The following is a 16,609-nucleotide window of genomic DNA, read 5'->3' on the forward strand; positions in this document are numbered from 1 at the left end:
GGTTTTATCTTAAACAATAGCAAACACAGTAAATAAAGAGTTCACTTGTGGTTCAGTGCTCATTTCTTCTCTTTCCGAATTAGATTTTGTCTTGAACAATTGCAAATGAAGTAATAAAGAGTCCACTTGTCATATACCCAGTGCTTTTTTTCTGAAAAAATGTTCAGGGACACTCTCATTTTGACTCAAGGAAATCACCATTTTATAGTTCAAATTGGGAAAAACAAATACAGTCAATGGACAAAAGTACAAAAATTCGCAAAATGTTTAGGGGTATGCGTACCCCTGAGTCCCCCCAGAAAAAAAGCACTGGATATACCAGTGGTTCAGTGCTCGGACATTGTTCCAGTAATCCAATGTTTCATTGCTAAAGAGCTTAGTCATCGAGATTTGTAGTAAATAATAACAAGAGAAGACAGTATGTAAATGATTTAAAGCAGGGGTATATCTGTCCCCCATCTCCATGTTTCCATCGGGAGGAGAACAGAAAGAGGATGGCATCCTTCAGTTTGTTAAACCTCCTAAACTACCTAGATGAGCATTAGGCCCCGGCATTTAAGCAGCATCATACCACTTCAAGCAGCAAAGAATTGTGGGAACTGTAGTTTGTTAAGGCTGCTGAGCGTTCTGCAAGGGCAACACTGAGACAAAGGAGAAGGAAGCTGACAGGCAAAGCCACCCCACCCTGGACTGGTTGCAAGGAAGTTTGTAGGTAGAGGCTGCCTGAGGGCAGTCTCCACTGATTGTGGGGAAATTATGCAACTTGGCTTTATTTTTCTAGAAATATAGAGAGAAGAGGGAGGGAGAGAAGGAGAGACACTTGCAGGAGAGGGATTAAAAAACTTTCGCTTAGTACCCCAAACCAGCAGTGGGGTGAGGTTTCCCTGCAAATCTTCATTCACATCAGAACTCCTTCCCCACAGTCTTCATTCATTATTTGGGAGGTTCCATTCAAGGTTCTATTGATTGGTTAAGCTAATATAGATCACGGCTGGAAGACACTTCTAAAGTACAAGACAGCAGATTACCAAGTACAAATGGTGGGATTCTTTTTAACATCCGAATGTAGCAAAGTCTTGGATTTGGCAACCTTCACGAGGGTCATGAATCTGAATTCAAGTATTTGTTAAACACCCTAAATCATCTTGCGATTTCAGAAGTGGCCAATTTGCGTCAGCTCTGTACAAGAGGCACTTCACCCAAAAATGAGCGGCAGAAACTAAGGCTGCTGAATCCAGTAAGTTCTCTAATGAATTCCTGTCACTCTAGAAAAGCTAAGTAGGAGGGGGGGAGGGGGGAAGAATACTAATAAAAGTACATTTCACATTCTGCAGAAGTTTGGTATTTTGTTTTTTTCTGACCCTGAATTAATCTGGAAAGCAGTTAATTTCTAGCTTCAAAGACTGCTTCTTGTTTTTGAAGATAATAAACATGCTTCAAATATCACACAGCAACAAAGGGTTGATTAGACATATTTAAGCATGAATAGTAGCTTGTCAGAAATAAATTACTGTGGCAGTAATGTCATGTCTAACTTCATTTCTGTGGAGAAGAAATACCACATTTTTTTTAAAAAAAAAAAGAAATGATAAAAGTTTTCCCTTTTGTCCTGACAGTTACTTAAAATTAAAAGTTGATTGCACGCAAGAAGATTTCCATCACTGTTGTACTCTAGACGAGTTTATCACTGGTACACTGAAATGAGAAGTAGTGTTGCTGCTAATATTTGGGTCCTAAGCCATTTAGGGCCCCAATGGTAGGGAACAGCACTCAGCACTGGATCCATAAAATGAACAGGCAGCCATTGAAATTATTTTAAAATTTGGTGTGATGAGCATAAGCCTGTCCACACCAGTCAGAAGTCTGGTGGCCACATTCTGCACCAGATGCATCCCTAGGAACTGGTGCTCTGATTCTACAGCACCCTCACACCACATACTTCAATTTTAGGCTATACCTTACTCCACATTTACACTGATCTTTGCGAGTGTCAAACCCAGCTCTTTGGTTGGGGGAGGGGCAAGATGAGGCAAGGTGAAAGGGACACTCTGTAGCCAGCAGCAGAAGTTCAGTCCCCCAAGTCTGCAGACCAGAGAGCAAGCCAGAAACAGAAGTTTTTATTGTTTCTCTTAATTTCCTCTGACCTATTGTTGTATAGAGGTATCCTTGATTATTTGTCTCATCTCCCTGCATTTCTCTCTTTTGGCCACAACAGTCTGAATTCCTGCTTTCCCTGGATTAAGGTCCACTATGTGCTTCTGTCCTAGCAAGGGTTAGGAAAAGCATTAACCCAAAATGCACAAACAAAACAAGTCTTAATCCATGAGAACATCCTCTCACCATGCCAGAAAGAAAGAAAGAAAGAAAGAAAGAAAGAAAGAAAGAAAGAAAGAAAGAAAGAAAGAAAGAAAGAAAGAAAGAAAAGTGAGCTCTTACCTGCTACAGAGACTTTGGCTGTCCGACTGATGATAGCTCCAATACCTTCTAATGATGCTTCACATTGATAAAGGCCCTCATCAGGTTTATGGTGTCTGGAATGGACTATGTTTTGTATCAAAAGAGATCCATTGGGAAACTGCTGCCTTCTCTCATCCACTGCCAAGTTTAAAAAGACTCCATCCTTTTTCCATTTGATGACGGGAATCCCTTGATCCGATTCTGCCGTGCAGTTGAGCAACACGTTACTTCCTCGCATGGTGACAGCATCCGAAGGCTCAATCAGGAACCGCAATGTTGTAAATCCCTTAACTTGTGTGCCTGTTGGGATAAATGGTGAAGAATAGCCCAGTTAGTTCACTACAATCCTCAGAAAGCAACTTTTTGGGTCTGGGGAACATTGAGATTGCCTCTGAAGAAATGATGCTAATGGATAAATTCCTTTAATTATGGTTGAAATTCCCACTGACATTTTGCCTGCGTTAAGAGCATGCAAATCCACCTTGAATCTTGCTTTAGGAAAAAGTCAGACACAACTTATGGTTGTGTGGCCCTTCCAAGAAAATTAAAATCATCCCTCGCCTCACCTTGTCAATATGCCTTGAATTTTCTTTTGGCAGAAAACCGGTGGCAATTCTACAAATGCTATTTTAGAGAAGCTTCTCTTTCCGAGCAAAATTTCAACAAGGATATATTATTACCTTATCAACCTATGCAAACCAAATAATGAGAGAAGAGAGACCAGTTTGTAATTTAAGCAGCCAACCCAATCTCCCCACAGCCTCCAAGTCTCCAGCCAAGATAGCATACAGAAAAATGAGCAGTTAACATCAGATTCAGCCAACAGCAGAGGCCCAACAACAACTTCTGCTCAACTTATTTCTTATTTAGAGGGCTTAGCTGGGATTTACTGTAAGTGGTTTATTACATCTGCGCCAGCCCTCTGCACCGAGATGAATTTTACTCCCAAGAGGACTGCTGTTATTCGATAGAGCTCTCTCAAATGAACAAATTCCTAGGGAAGAGAAAGCAAATTCTGAATGCCACCAAGCCGCTTGGGTGGAACACCAAAGTACAGTACACATCTCACTGCCTGCTGTTCTTTGCAATTTCATAAAATCCAGTGCAACAGCTTCCCGTAAAAACCGAACTACAAGAAAGACACTAAAAAAAGGGCTCTATGAGTTTTCATATCACTAACCTCTATTACAAAGGTTTCAAACTGTGCACTTGGGGACCATTGGATTTCTCAGAAACTTATCAAAGGTTTCCGAGTGAAAAGATTAGACATGATGACTGTTGCAGGCAGGTTATACTAGCACCTGGCTAGAAACTTTGAAGGCATCAGTTTACATTCAGCCACAGACATGAATTGGTAAGGATGCTTCAAGTATTTTATCTTTGCGAATCCCCGTTCAGCCTGACCTGATCTGCACAACCTTGATTAAAGTATGGACCAGAACTTAGTTATCTGTAAGCTTCTTCACTTTCTGAGCATGCCAGCTCAAAACCCTATCAAAGTACATTTTATAAATGCATGTTTTGAGAGAAATATTTTTAAAATACTATTTAAATACTTATTTAAATTTCTGTGAGGTTTTTTTTTGCCTTCTCAAGTCACATATCAACATGGAAACAGGATCAAATAGGTAGAAAAATAGACTGAGTCACCCAGCCTATGAATTGACTCCGTTCATCCCACTCAGTCCACAACCAAGGTTACAGGCTGGAACTGACAAGACAGCATTTCAGCAGTCAGATCCATGCTTTCTTAGTGTGCGTAGACCAGCCTTCGCCAGCCTGGTGCCTCCAGTTATTTTGGACCAGGGATGATGGGGGATATAGTCAAAAACATCCCACATCAGCCCTGACCCAAAACATATAGAAGGCACCAGGTTGTCAAAGGCTGCTGTGAACATTTCCTTTCTTTGGTGTACATCTCATCACTTACACTATATACTATGAGATGTACATCTAAGAAACATGATGTCTACAGATACTAAGAAGATTTGCATGTGGCTGCTAGGGTTAGTGGCAACTTCTCATCAAGTGTACTGTTGGTGAGAAATACATATTTGTGTTTTGCAGCCTTTTCTAAGTCTGCAGATGTTTTCGACTACAACTCCCAGCATCCCTGACTACATTGGCCACACAGGCTAGGGATGATGGGAATTATAGTCCAAGATATTTGGGACAGTTTCTTTGCCTTTACTAAGGATGGACAGTCTGTGTCAGTTTCGGATGCTTTCATTCAAAAGTCCATTCCATTATGCTGTTAAATCAGACTACATTTTTTAAAAAAAGAAGTATGAAAAATGGTATATAAATATTTTATCTCAACACATGCATTTATAAACTTATTTTACCCTAAAGCAATTGTGAAATAATACTGTTAATCTGTTTTAAATGGTACATTTTATGAGTTGAGAACTATAGCACAAAATTTGAAAAGGTGCAAAATCCAACAGATAATTACAATATATGTATGCATTGGTTTTGGTTTGTAGCGTGCAAAGTAGGTCAGTTTGTTTTAAAATGTGGACTGTGCAAAATTCTTCTTCCTCCATAGTTTTTATTGCACTCATACCTGACCCCATTCATAGCCCAACTTCTAAACTCCATAACACTTCCAAAAATAATTCTCTACTTTCACTGACACTTTAAAAACAATAGTCGTAGAATAATCAGGGAAGTTTTGTATGCTCCAGTGAAGATGCCATTCGCTTTAGCAAAACCATTTAAGACCTTACGCCAGTGATCTATTACCGCAGGAAAACAATCCTCGTATTTTGAAATAGTGGTGCTCTGTCAGTTTTCAGTGTGCCGAGTACATAAAGTCGCAGGAGTTAAACAAAGATTAACTCTATTTTTTGTGCAATTACCCCAGCCATTGAGTCACAATTTCAGCTATTCATATTCACTCCAAAAGCTACAGTTAGCTGAAAATTGCTTTGGTAGACGATGCTTAACAGTTTGAGTGACTGGTGAAAGAGTTTTGGAAGGGGAAAGAAAAGGAAATCACCTCTGAAATACGGTGCCTGGAGAAACCAAGGTGAAGAAGCAAGAGTCACAGGGTATTATAGCACAGAAACTGTATGACTGCTACCCCAGGAGCTGCTGGAAGAACGTTCAAACTGTGCTTCAATTCCTTTTTACAGGAAAGAACAGGTGTGGACTGCAGGGAGGGATGTTGGCGCCATCACTGCAGCTTACTGGGAGAGATGAAGGGATGAAGTGATGGGGAGGTTGACACAGGTGCTTCAGGGAAAACACCAGCTAGGGTTTATTAGGATGCCCAAACCATTCCCATCTCCCTGCCACCCATAGGCGCCGACTCCATGGGGCCTGAGGGGGCTCGAGCCCCCTCAAAAGTTCGTTTGGGGGGGCTCAGCCCCCCCAATAATCTCAGGCGGCGGTGGGCGCGTCCGCGGCTTTTATAGCGCGCCCGGCGCGCACCAGCTCGATAACGGGCACCGGTGCGGCGGGGGGCGCCGGGCCGGGGGAGGGGGGCGGCCGGCCTGTCTCCTTGGCAACCCCATTGAGCAGCGCCGGCTCCCCCGGGAGGGCCATCCCCCCGCGCCGCCGATCGCCAACACCGCCGACGCTGTGGCTGCCCGAGCCCGAGCCTGAGCCTGAGCCCGAGCCCGAGCCTGAGCCCGAGCCCGTCAGTCAGTCAGGAAGGAAGGAAGGAAGGAGAAATGGGGAGGGAGACGAGGGAGGAAAATTGCGCGCAGGGTGAAGAAAGGAGAAGGGCGAACGAGACGAGCTTCCAACCCAAAAAAGGGCTGGGAGGATGAAGGATCGGGAAAGAAAGCGACGCCTTCCCCGCCCGCGACGTCGCCCGCTTGTCATTGGCAGCGCAGCGGGCGCCCAGAGGGGCTGGGCACCGGCGCAGGGCCGCTCCGCAGCCGCGGAGGACAGCTGCGCGGCTAGCAAGGTGCGCCGCGTAGAGCGCGGCCCTTGTGTGGCCCGGTGGCCAGGCAAGCTCGGGCGGGGACCCCCATGCAAATCTAAGACGGGAGAAGAGGGCAGAGCAAAGGGGGTCCCTTCCCCAACCTCCGGCTCTGAGACTTCCCTGCGCCCCAGAAAAGCGAAAGGATTTTCTCTTCTTTTTTTTATAAATATTTTATTAAGTTTTCAAATACAAAGTTAGAAACATACACTGAAGAAAAAAGTAAAAGAACAAGAAAAAGAAAAAAAGAAAAAGAAGAAAAGAAAACCAACCATTCAACACATTTTTATATAACTAACTGGACTTCCTCGCATCTCCCTTACCCTGCATTCTTTATAATAAAGATATCAGCAAATTATTACCTTGTTTCGTACCTTATGTTGTACTTTTCAAATACTATACGTCTAAATTTAACATACTTTTCATCAGTTACTTATATCTTAAATTAAACATAGTATTACCTTAGATTTTGACCTTTTCTTACTTAAAATATAATTTCCTGTTTCCCAAATCTAATTGCTGAAGCTATAGTTTGCGAATCGTGTAAATTTTTAACATTCATACAATTTATATTGTTTTTGTAAATAGTCCTTAAATTTTTTCCAGTCCTCTTCCGTTGTTTCTTCTCCCAAATCTCGGATTCTGCCCGTCATTTCAGCAAGTTCCATGTAGTCCATCAATTGCGTCTGCCACTCTTCCAGTGTGGGCAAATCTTGTGTCTTCCAATATTTTGCGATAAGTATTCTTGCTGCTGTAGTTGCATACATAAAGAAAGTTCTATCCTTCTTTAACACTTTCTGGCCAACAATGCCCAAGAGGAAGGCCTCTGGTTTCTTGGGAAAGGTATACTTAAATACCTTTTTTAACTCATTATAGATCATTTCCCAGAAGGCCTTCACTTTTGGACAAGTCCACCAGAGGTGAAAGAATGTCCCTTCAGCCTCCTTACATTTCCAACATTTATTATCAGACAGGTGATATATTTTTGCAAGCGTGACTGGGGTCATGTACCACCTATAAATCATTTTCATAATATTTTCCTTCAAGGCATTACATGCCGTGAATTTCATTCCGGTGGTCCATAACCTTTCCCAGTCCTCAAACATGATGTTATACCCAATATCCTGAGCCCATTTTATCATGGCTGATTTGACTGTCCCATCCTGAGTGATTTTCTCTTCAACCTGCCCTCCATCCTCTTGCAGAAAACTCCTTGCCTGCCCTGCCCGTATCTCGTTTTTGCTTTTTAATTCCACACACGCACCCTTCGGACTTCGTGGCAATCGGGCGCGCGGGTGCGTTTCCTAAGAGAGTGAGGACCCCCGCCTCCTCCCCACCTGCTCCCTCGCCAGCCAGCCAGCCGCGCGCCCTAGCCAGAGAGCCCCGGCCGTCCCCGTCGCGCAATCAGCTGGATCTCCCTTCAGCAGGCCGTGCTCACAACTCGGCCCAGGGACCCCCAGCAGCGGATCTCCGGCTCAGCTGAAGAATCCGGCAACAAGCCCCCTCCTCCCCAATCGCTCCGCCGAAATACGCTCCAGAACCCCCCAGATAGGCCGCCGGCCGCCAAGTCTAGTGGCGCCCTGAGCGAGGGTCTCTCCCCAACACCGCCACCTCGAACTGCGTTCTCCCGGCTACCCGAGCGAACCAGCGGCAGGACCCCGGTATGGGCCCCCCCAATATTTTTTATAAGTCGGCGCCCCTGCTGCCACCTCAATACTCCCATTGTCTCTCCTGTTAAGCCACAGCAATGTTGCTGCCAGGAGGCCAGATAGACACCACCACTCCCCTCTTTGACACCTGCTCCTGGGAAATTGCTGCCAGATGAAGACTTCCTTCAGGTTAAGAAAGCATAATTGGGAGAAGATGACTACTGAACAACTCCCCTTATGGTCCAATATGGAACAGTTTGCTGAACTAATGTCAACAACAATCCTCAGTGTGATCAAAGCCTTCAGGCTAGTTTGCTAGAGGTCTTCTAAAGGTTGACCTCTCCATGCAACACCTCTCCTTTCATTCCAGGTTCTTCCTCAGGAAAAGCACCTCCATTTTCAGCTCAGTTATGTAATATATGAGTTTATTTGTTCCTTTCCTTTTGGTAGGTGAAGTCAGAAATGGATCAGCCACAAACACTACCTTTCTTTTGAAATGCCACCAGGCCTTATTGCTCAGTGATTGCAGGAGCAAAACTGATTACATGATAAACAGAAGGGAAAGGCTTGAGCTTGTCTGATCCCTAGGGATGTGCCCATCTTTCCATTTTGGTTTCCCTCGGTTCCTTGTTGGCCACTCTGAGAATAGGCTGCTTCTCTCTCACCGGCAACCACAGCCTAAGATCTGGGAAGGTCTTGCCCAAAAGTTCCAAGAACATTACATATATTATACATATGAATGGCTATGTTTCATTCTGCTCCATGTAAGAAGCAAGTTGTGTCCAGGAACTGGACTAAAAATAGATGACCTTTTAGATCCATTGAATGTAGTGTGACCAGCATAATAATTAATTTAGAACTTTGGGGGAGGGGAGTGATTCCCCACCATTAAGCATTCTCTGGATTTCTCATTATTGAAGTGAAGGTAGTTTATCCATTGTTAATTAAGAGTAAACTAATTAAGTCTAAACTATTATTGCCAACCTATCAGTTCGAAAGCACGTCGAAAGCAAGTAGATGAATAGGTACCACACCAGCGGGAAGGTAAACGGCATTTCCATTCACTGCTCTGGTTCACCAGAAACGGCTTAGTTATGCTAGCCACATGACCCAGAAGCTGTACGCCGGCTCCATTGGCCAATAGAGAGATGAGGACCGCAACCCCAGAGTTGGCCACGACTGGACCTAAAGGTAAAGGGGTTCCTTTACCTTTACTATTATTGCCAATTTGACAGCTACACCCCCACCTTAAAATATTATCAATGTGAATATATAAAGTTATGCACGCGTACACACGCTATAAGAAAGGTGATCTCACAAAAAAAGTGTAGTGGTACCTCGGGTTAAGAACTTAATTCATTCTGGAGGTCCGTTCTTAACCTGAAACTGTTCTTAACCTGAGATACCACTTTGGCTAATGGGGCCTCCCGCTGCCACCACATGATTTCTGTTCTCATCCTGAAGCAAAGTTCTTAACCCGAGGTACTATTTCTGAGTTAGCGGAGTCTGTAACCTGAAGCGTCTGTAACCCGAGGTACCACTGTAGAGGGGAAATGACACAAGCACATCCCATTTGTTTTCTATGCATTTGACAGAGAGGAGGGGAGACTACCTTCAATCATTAGAAATGGTTGTTTCAGAAAGCAGTGGGGGGAAAGGAAGCTAGACAAGGAGCATGCGTTTTTCCTTGTAATGAAATCATTAGAAATATAAGTCTGTAACACAATGTGTCGGATCCAGTTCTGTTCAACGCAGCAAGGACAAACCATTGCACATAAGAGGCACAAATGGCAGAATGCTCAGGTTGTTCAGACCATTTAGCAAGGTTGCTCTGGAAGCTTTTCTGGCGGTATTGTGCTCTCTCTGTAATCTTCTCCTTTGGCCAGGGCTTGGTGGGAGCACACAGGTTAAACCCCAGCCTGACAGCCCCTAAATCCCTGAGATTTGCTGTAGGCTCAACAATTGTAAGCACATTGGTACAGCCCTATCTGTTCTTAATTCATCTCTCAATGTGATGATCTCACCCTCCTTCCACCCTCACACTGTTTTATCTGCAACTAGTTATAGAGTTAGGGGTGGGTCTTGCAGGCCACCTCGCTCAACCCATTCCCTTATACAGTGGTGCCTCGCAAGACGAAATTAATTCGTTCCGCGAGTTTTGTCGTCTTGCGATTTTTTTCGTCTTGTGAAGCACGGTGTCGGAAAAGTTTTAGAAAAGCTTCAAAAATCACCAAAGTCTTCAAAAACCTCAAAAAGGCTACCACACCGCGTGCTATGAGTTGCTCCTCGAAGTCAAGTCGCAACTGTATTAACGGTTTTAAGAAAAAGGAAACAAACTTGCAAGACGTTTCCGTCTTGCGAAGCAAGCCCATAGGGAAAATCGTCTTGCAAAGCAACTCAAAAAACCAAAAACCCTTTCGTCTAGTGAGTTTTCCGTCTTGCGAGGCATTCGTCTTGCGAGGTACCACTGTACAGGGAACCCAGAGGTAAAACATCCCTAACAAACTTTTTTAAAGGTATCTCCTAATGTTCAGCTGAACTCTTCCCTCCTACAACTTAAGCCCATTAGATCTTTTCCCACCCTCTGGGGCAACAGCTCTCTTCTATGTCTTTGTCCCCCTTCTGTGTGCAGATTTTCAGGTCACTGACAAGAGCTATCATGCATTTCCACTCAGTCTTTTCTTCCCCAGGTTAAAATTGTCTGCTTCTCTCAAACTTTCCTCTTATGACTTGTCCTTCCGCACATTATCTCATTTCCCTACATCCTACTGAAAGTGTAAAACTGGGTACCACACTCCATATGAGGTCTGGCTAGTGTCAGGTAAAGTGGATCCATGATCCATGGGGCCGGTTATTTTAGGTGTTGCTGCCTAGCCAGTCATGGTGGTGGCCAATGTCTGGCTGGCCAGCAAAGGAATTCTCCAAGACCTGGGCCCTGATTAGCCCATTTGAACTTAGCTACTAGCCAGAAGGTAATGCAACAGCCAAGGGGAATACCCCTTCAGCTGGTGACCACGTGGGTCTGGATGGCTAGGAAGGAGGCAGAGAGTGAAGGTCCACAACCAACGCCCACCAGGAAAATGGTGAGCCTCCATTAATGGAGAGAACTTAATTGTGTTCATTAATATCAATGGCTCTACACAGTAAAATTTAGTTGAATACCACCCACTGTTTCCCAGGATTCGCAAAGTATGGTGCTATCATTGCAGCATAAAATTGCATTCCCTGGGCATTCCCTGTCCTTCCATCCAGTTTTCTCTCTTTCGCAGTTCTCATCTTTGCAGCACCTCCATGGTAGTTTAAGTAGATAAGTGACATGGACTTCCCCAAGGTCATACAGTGAGCTTCATAACTGACCAGAATTTTTGAATCCCTGTCTCCCCAGAGCAAGAAGGATTCCTTAGCCAGTAGGTTACACTGACACTGCAGAGCAGATGATTGCAGATGAAACGAACAGGCTTTGTACTTCTTCACTAATGACTTTCCCCCCCTTTCGTACATGGTGATCAGCAGAGCAGCTTTTAAACTGATCTCTCCCCAGGGGAAAGCTGACAGGAAAACCACTACAGCTATCATTCTGGAATTTAGCAGGATTTATCCCCTCCAAAGGGATGAACATGCCTGCAAACTTCACTCCCAAATATAAAAGTTATTAATGTTTCCAGATAGCTAGACAGAACTTTAGCAGGGGCTGGCACAAAATCCATTGGACCTGTTTATCTGTAATTTGGCAGGCTCAGTCCATTCTGGAGGGCCTTTTATGGCTACAGATTTCATCCACTTCAATCAAAATGTAAAAAAAAAAAATACATCCTCTTTTCTGAACCAAGGTTGGTTTTTATTTATTGTTTAATAATACTATCTAACTTTATTCACGTAGTTTGAAGTTTTTCTCCTATGACTTTTGAATTTTTAATATTGTTATTCGTAATTACAGATAAATAATAAATACTGTATAATAAACATTCAAATGAAAAAGCAGTTATCGTCATTTTTAAAATATTTTAGTTAATTTAGTTAATTTCATATAAGGTGGGTGGGGTGATTAAGCCTCTTCTACAAACACGTATGTCAAAGCATCTTCAGATCTTAAGTGAAATTAGGCAACTTCTGAAACACATCAGACCAAGGTGGACTGTTTTACAAAGCATCATATTGAGGTTCAAACATTGTTATCATCATTTGTTTGTACCCTGCCCATCTGACTAAGTTGCCCCAGCCAGACAGGGCGGCTTCCATTAGAATATAGAAATACAACAAAATATCAGGTATTCAAAACCTCTTGCGGTCAGAGCCCAGCACTGGAACTCATGAAATTCGCATTAGATCTGACTTGTGGAGGGGACAAAGGCATGCTAAGAAATATGAATCAAGGCTCTGTGGAAGACAATCTAATATGGGATGAAGCTCTAAGAAGTTATCTGTAATTATTGAGAAGTATATCTGAAGGAGCGTCTCCACCCCCATCGTTCTACCCAGACACTGAGGTCCAGCGCCGAGGGCCTTCTGGCGGTTCCTTCACTGCGAGAAGCCAAGTTACAGGGAACCAGGCAGAGGGCCTATTTGGTAGTGGCACCCACCCTGTGGAACACCCTCCCACCAGATGTCAAAAAGAACAACAACTGCCAGACTTTTAGAAGACATCTGAAGGCAGCCCTGTTTTAGGGAAGCTTTTAATGTTTGATGCATTACTGTACTTTAATATTTTGTTGAAAGCTGCCCGGAGTGGCTGGGGAAGCCCAGCCAGATGGACAGGGTATAAATAAACTGTTGTTGTTGTTGTTGTTGTTGTTGTTGTTGTTGTTATTATTATTATTGTTATTATTATTATTATCATTAGTGCCATCAGTTGAACAGTTGAAATGGAAGTACAGTTGAGGACATGCTTCTTTTAAAACAGCTAATTTGTTTGATAGAGGTTGGGTGGCCACTTGTCATGGATGCCTTAGCTGAGATTCCTGCATAGCAGGGGGTTGGACTAGATGATCCTTGGGGTCCCTTCCAACTCTGAGTTTCTATGATGAGGTTCCCTACTTCAGATGGTTGATTCAATGAAGAAGAGTTTGGATTTGATATCCCACTTTATCACTTCCCTATGGAGTCTCAAAGCGGCTAACAATCTCCTTTCCCTTCTTCCTCCCCCACAACAAACACTCTGTGAGGTGAGTGGGGCTGAGAGACTTCAGAGAAGTGTGACTGGCCCAAGGTCACCCAGCAGCTGTATGTGGAGGAGCGGGGAAGCGAACCCAGTTCACCAGATTACAAGTCCACCACTCTTAACCACTACACCACACAGGCAACAACAATGGCGTCAAGGAGCAGAGCTAGCAAAATCATCCTTCGCAACACTTCCCTGTTGTGAGTTTACTTAACACTTTCCACAAATGCTAGAAAGGGCTTACATATGTGTGTGCCTCTGTGTGTTTGCTTTACTGAAGAAAATGGCACAGTTCAAAGTTTTAATGGCACACTACCCATTTCAAAAAGTTATTGAGACATCAGGCTATACCCAACTCTGCAACATAAGACTGCATTTTTTTTATTTATTGACAACAGTATAAGCCTTGAGATCAATACTCAAGCAGTATGAACATGTCACCAGAAATAAACTCTGGAAAGAAAATACAGCCCTGTATTGTGTACAGTTGGGTGCGCTTTCTTGTCGATAAGACGCAATAAAGTCAAGGAGAAAAGGGCTTTTCTGTCTCCAAATACCTGTAGTTCTCAACAGAGCCTCACAGCTGGGTTTCTTCAATCTTTCAAAAATATGTTATTTGTGTACAATAAGGAAAAAAAGAAAAGCACACCCTTATTTTGAATACTGAAGAAGTTTCTGTTGTGACAGGTCTTTGGCACTGTGCTGCCAACATTAAAAAACATATTTTTGCCTGAGTTCCCAGTTTGTCCCTTTAAAAATATGAACCAGCAAAACTTCAAATTAAGTTGAAACTCCACATAAGGAAGCTCAGAATGTGGGCATTTCATATTGAGTGGATTACCCTGCTTAAAAATGTATTTGGACAGTGAGCCCTGACTGCATATTTAATACCTACCGCCTCCCTGCTTGACAGCCCCAGATTGCCCCAGGTGGGTCTGATCCAATCCAGGGCAGCCTTAACCTGCTGCTGACAAATCCTGGAATGGCTGGGATCAGTCCTATTTGCTCCAGCCTCCTAAACCGGATGCAGAGCCCCAGTGCATGGATTAGCAATCTCACATTTGCTGCAACTCTCACACTGAAACATTTAGGTTCCAGTCCTACCCATGCTACTTGTATAAAACAGCAAATAGCTAGCAGCCTCAAGTGCTAGCTAGGCAAAAGCCAACTGTGAAGCTTTGTTACATTTAAACAAATTAATGTACCTATGTCCTGATAATGCGAAAACATGGGGTAATTCAGACAATCAATAAGCACGACAAAACATGCAGGTTTATTACCTGAAATCTATGGTTATCTTGGATGCAGGAGGCTGCTATCAAGGATCAACGCAGCCTGATAAATGCATTTCCAGACTGACCTGCATGGATCTTCCTTTCTTATCATGCTCCATCCTTCCTCTCATGGGTTCAAAGTGGCATGACAGGATGATTGAAGAACAATCCTTGATCATGTGCCCAATGAGAGGAGCTTCACAACAGGAGACAATAAGGCTACAGCTACCATCTGTCCACTAAGACACGTTGTGCAATCAAACATTGCATTGGGTATGGCCTGCTACAATGATGTGCGCCTTTGCTAAACAGGAAAACGTGGCTCTTGACAGATACGGTGCCACAGACAGAGGCTAGCAGCAAAAACCTTGAAGGGCGTAGCTCAGTGGCCAAGAATCTGCTTTGAATGCAGAAGGTCTGTGTCCCACTCCCTGAGATCTCTAGGTAGGGCTGGGAGAGAACCCTGCCTGGAATGCTGCAGGGCAGCTGCCAATAGTAAGCGGGATGGATAAACAGTCTGACTCAGTATAAGGAGGCTTCCTATGGTCCTATGAGGTCTCTGAGTTTAAAGGGTCTTAGGGAGCAGAACTGAGAAAGATCCCTGCCTAAGAACTTACAGCAGGCTTCCTCAACCTCAGCCCTCCAGATGTTTTTGGCCTACAACTCCCATGATCCCTAGCTAGCAGAACCAGTGGTCAGGGATGCTGGGAATTGTAGTCTTAAAACACCAGGAGGGCCGAGGTTGAGGAAGCCTGACTTAGAGAATCTTTGTATGCCAGAGTACGCAGTGCAGGAAGAAATGTAAGAATGGCAGCTTCAAGATGTGAAGGCAGCTGTTGTCAATCTGGTGCCTACAGATGTTCTGGTGTACAATTTCCATCATCCCCCATCAGCATGGCCACATAGGGTGATGCTGGTGGAATTTGTACTCCAAATCATCTGGAAGACTCTTCTTCTTCTTCTTCTTCTTCTTCTTCTTCTTCTTCCAATTCTTCTTCCAACTCGCTGGATCATCACCTTGCTGTGTTGAGTGGGCTTGCATGTTCCTATGACCCTTGTGAGCAAAGCCGTTGAGAATCTCGTACTCCCAGCAGGGTCACCCAAGGTGGTAAAGTCAAAGGGAAGGAGCCAGACAAAGAATGAAGACACTAGGTTGTTGTAGGCCACTTTAAGGCCATGAGAATTTAAAAGAAGGGGGTGGATTCCCAGCATTTCTTTGATCCACATCTGTCAAAAGGGTCGAGAAGTGTTTAGTATGGGATGGAAGCATTTAAATCCAAGAGACAGTTTACCTGAGACAAAAGTTAATGTGGGAGGAGGGCAGCAAGAGGAAAATCAGTATTATTCCCCCACTTAAGCTCCAGTTGCAGAGCGTTGATCCTCTTAGTTATCCAGATTTTTCTCTTTTAATATACCCAGACACAGCACTTCATCAACTAAGCAGCACATCACAATTCAAATCTTCCATTCAGGATCAACCTTTGTTTTTGGTTGTGCCTCTGATGGGTTCTTTCCTTCTTCAGGGTAGCGGGGAAATTTAGTGAGGCAAAAATTTGATTTGTACTTTGGAGTGAACTCTTTAATCCAGGCTTCCTCAACCTCGGCCCTCCAGATGTTTTGAGACTACAATTCCTATCATCCCTGACAATTGGTCCTGCTAGCTAGGGATCATGGGAGCTGTAGGCCAAAAACATCTGGAGGGCCGAGGTTGAGGAAGCCTGCTTGAATCCTTATTTGTTCTCTCCTTCCTCCCAAGTCCAATGCACACTCCTGAATTTGCATATATTAGCATAAGGAGACATTAATTACACTGCACCACGGCTAGGACAAGCCCGGCGCTTCAATCAATCTCAATGAATCACATTGGGAAGGTGAACAACACCGGCTAGCCTTATCAAGACAACATAATAGACACAAAACGCATGCTCTGTGCCTGTTGCAGCTGTGATTTATCCCCAACACCCAAAAACAAAAAGCGGAAAATTACCAGGGGACTAATAAATATCAATTATCTTAATGATACATGGATAAATTGTGTGCTGCTGTATTTGCTGGAGCTGAAGACTGTGCTTACACAAGGGGGATGAGATGGGACGCACTGGTACAGCCCCGGCAGCAGAAGGTCAGCTGTCTCCTAAGC

The 16,609-nt window shown here is 43.9% G+C and overlaps 1 protein-coding gene across 3 annotated transcripts in view; it reads right to left on the minus strand.

Moving 5' to 3' along the window:
• The window catches only part of DCC (DCC netrin 1 receptor), a gene marked incomplete at its 5' end in the record, with an annotated part of 945,448 nt that overhangs the window by 565,694 nt on the left and 363,145 nt on the right, over window positions 1-16,609 (minus strand). For all 3 annotated transcript variants that reach the window (XM_083465695.1, XM_083465694.1, XM_083465696.1), the window contains one exon: window positions 2,437-2,757. In XM_083465695.1, the coding sequence (XP_083321821.1) occupies window positions 2,437-2,757 (321 nt within the window). The remainder of the gene's footprint in view (window positions 1-2,436; window positions 2,758-16,609) is intronic.

This window comes from Podarcis liolepis, assembly GCF_965112155.1.
Source record: "Podarcis liolepis genome assembly, chromosome: 11".
Lineage (NCBI taxonomy): Eukaryota > Metazoa > Chordata > Lepidosauria > Squamata > Lacertidae > Podarcis > Podarcis liolepis.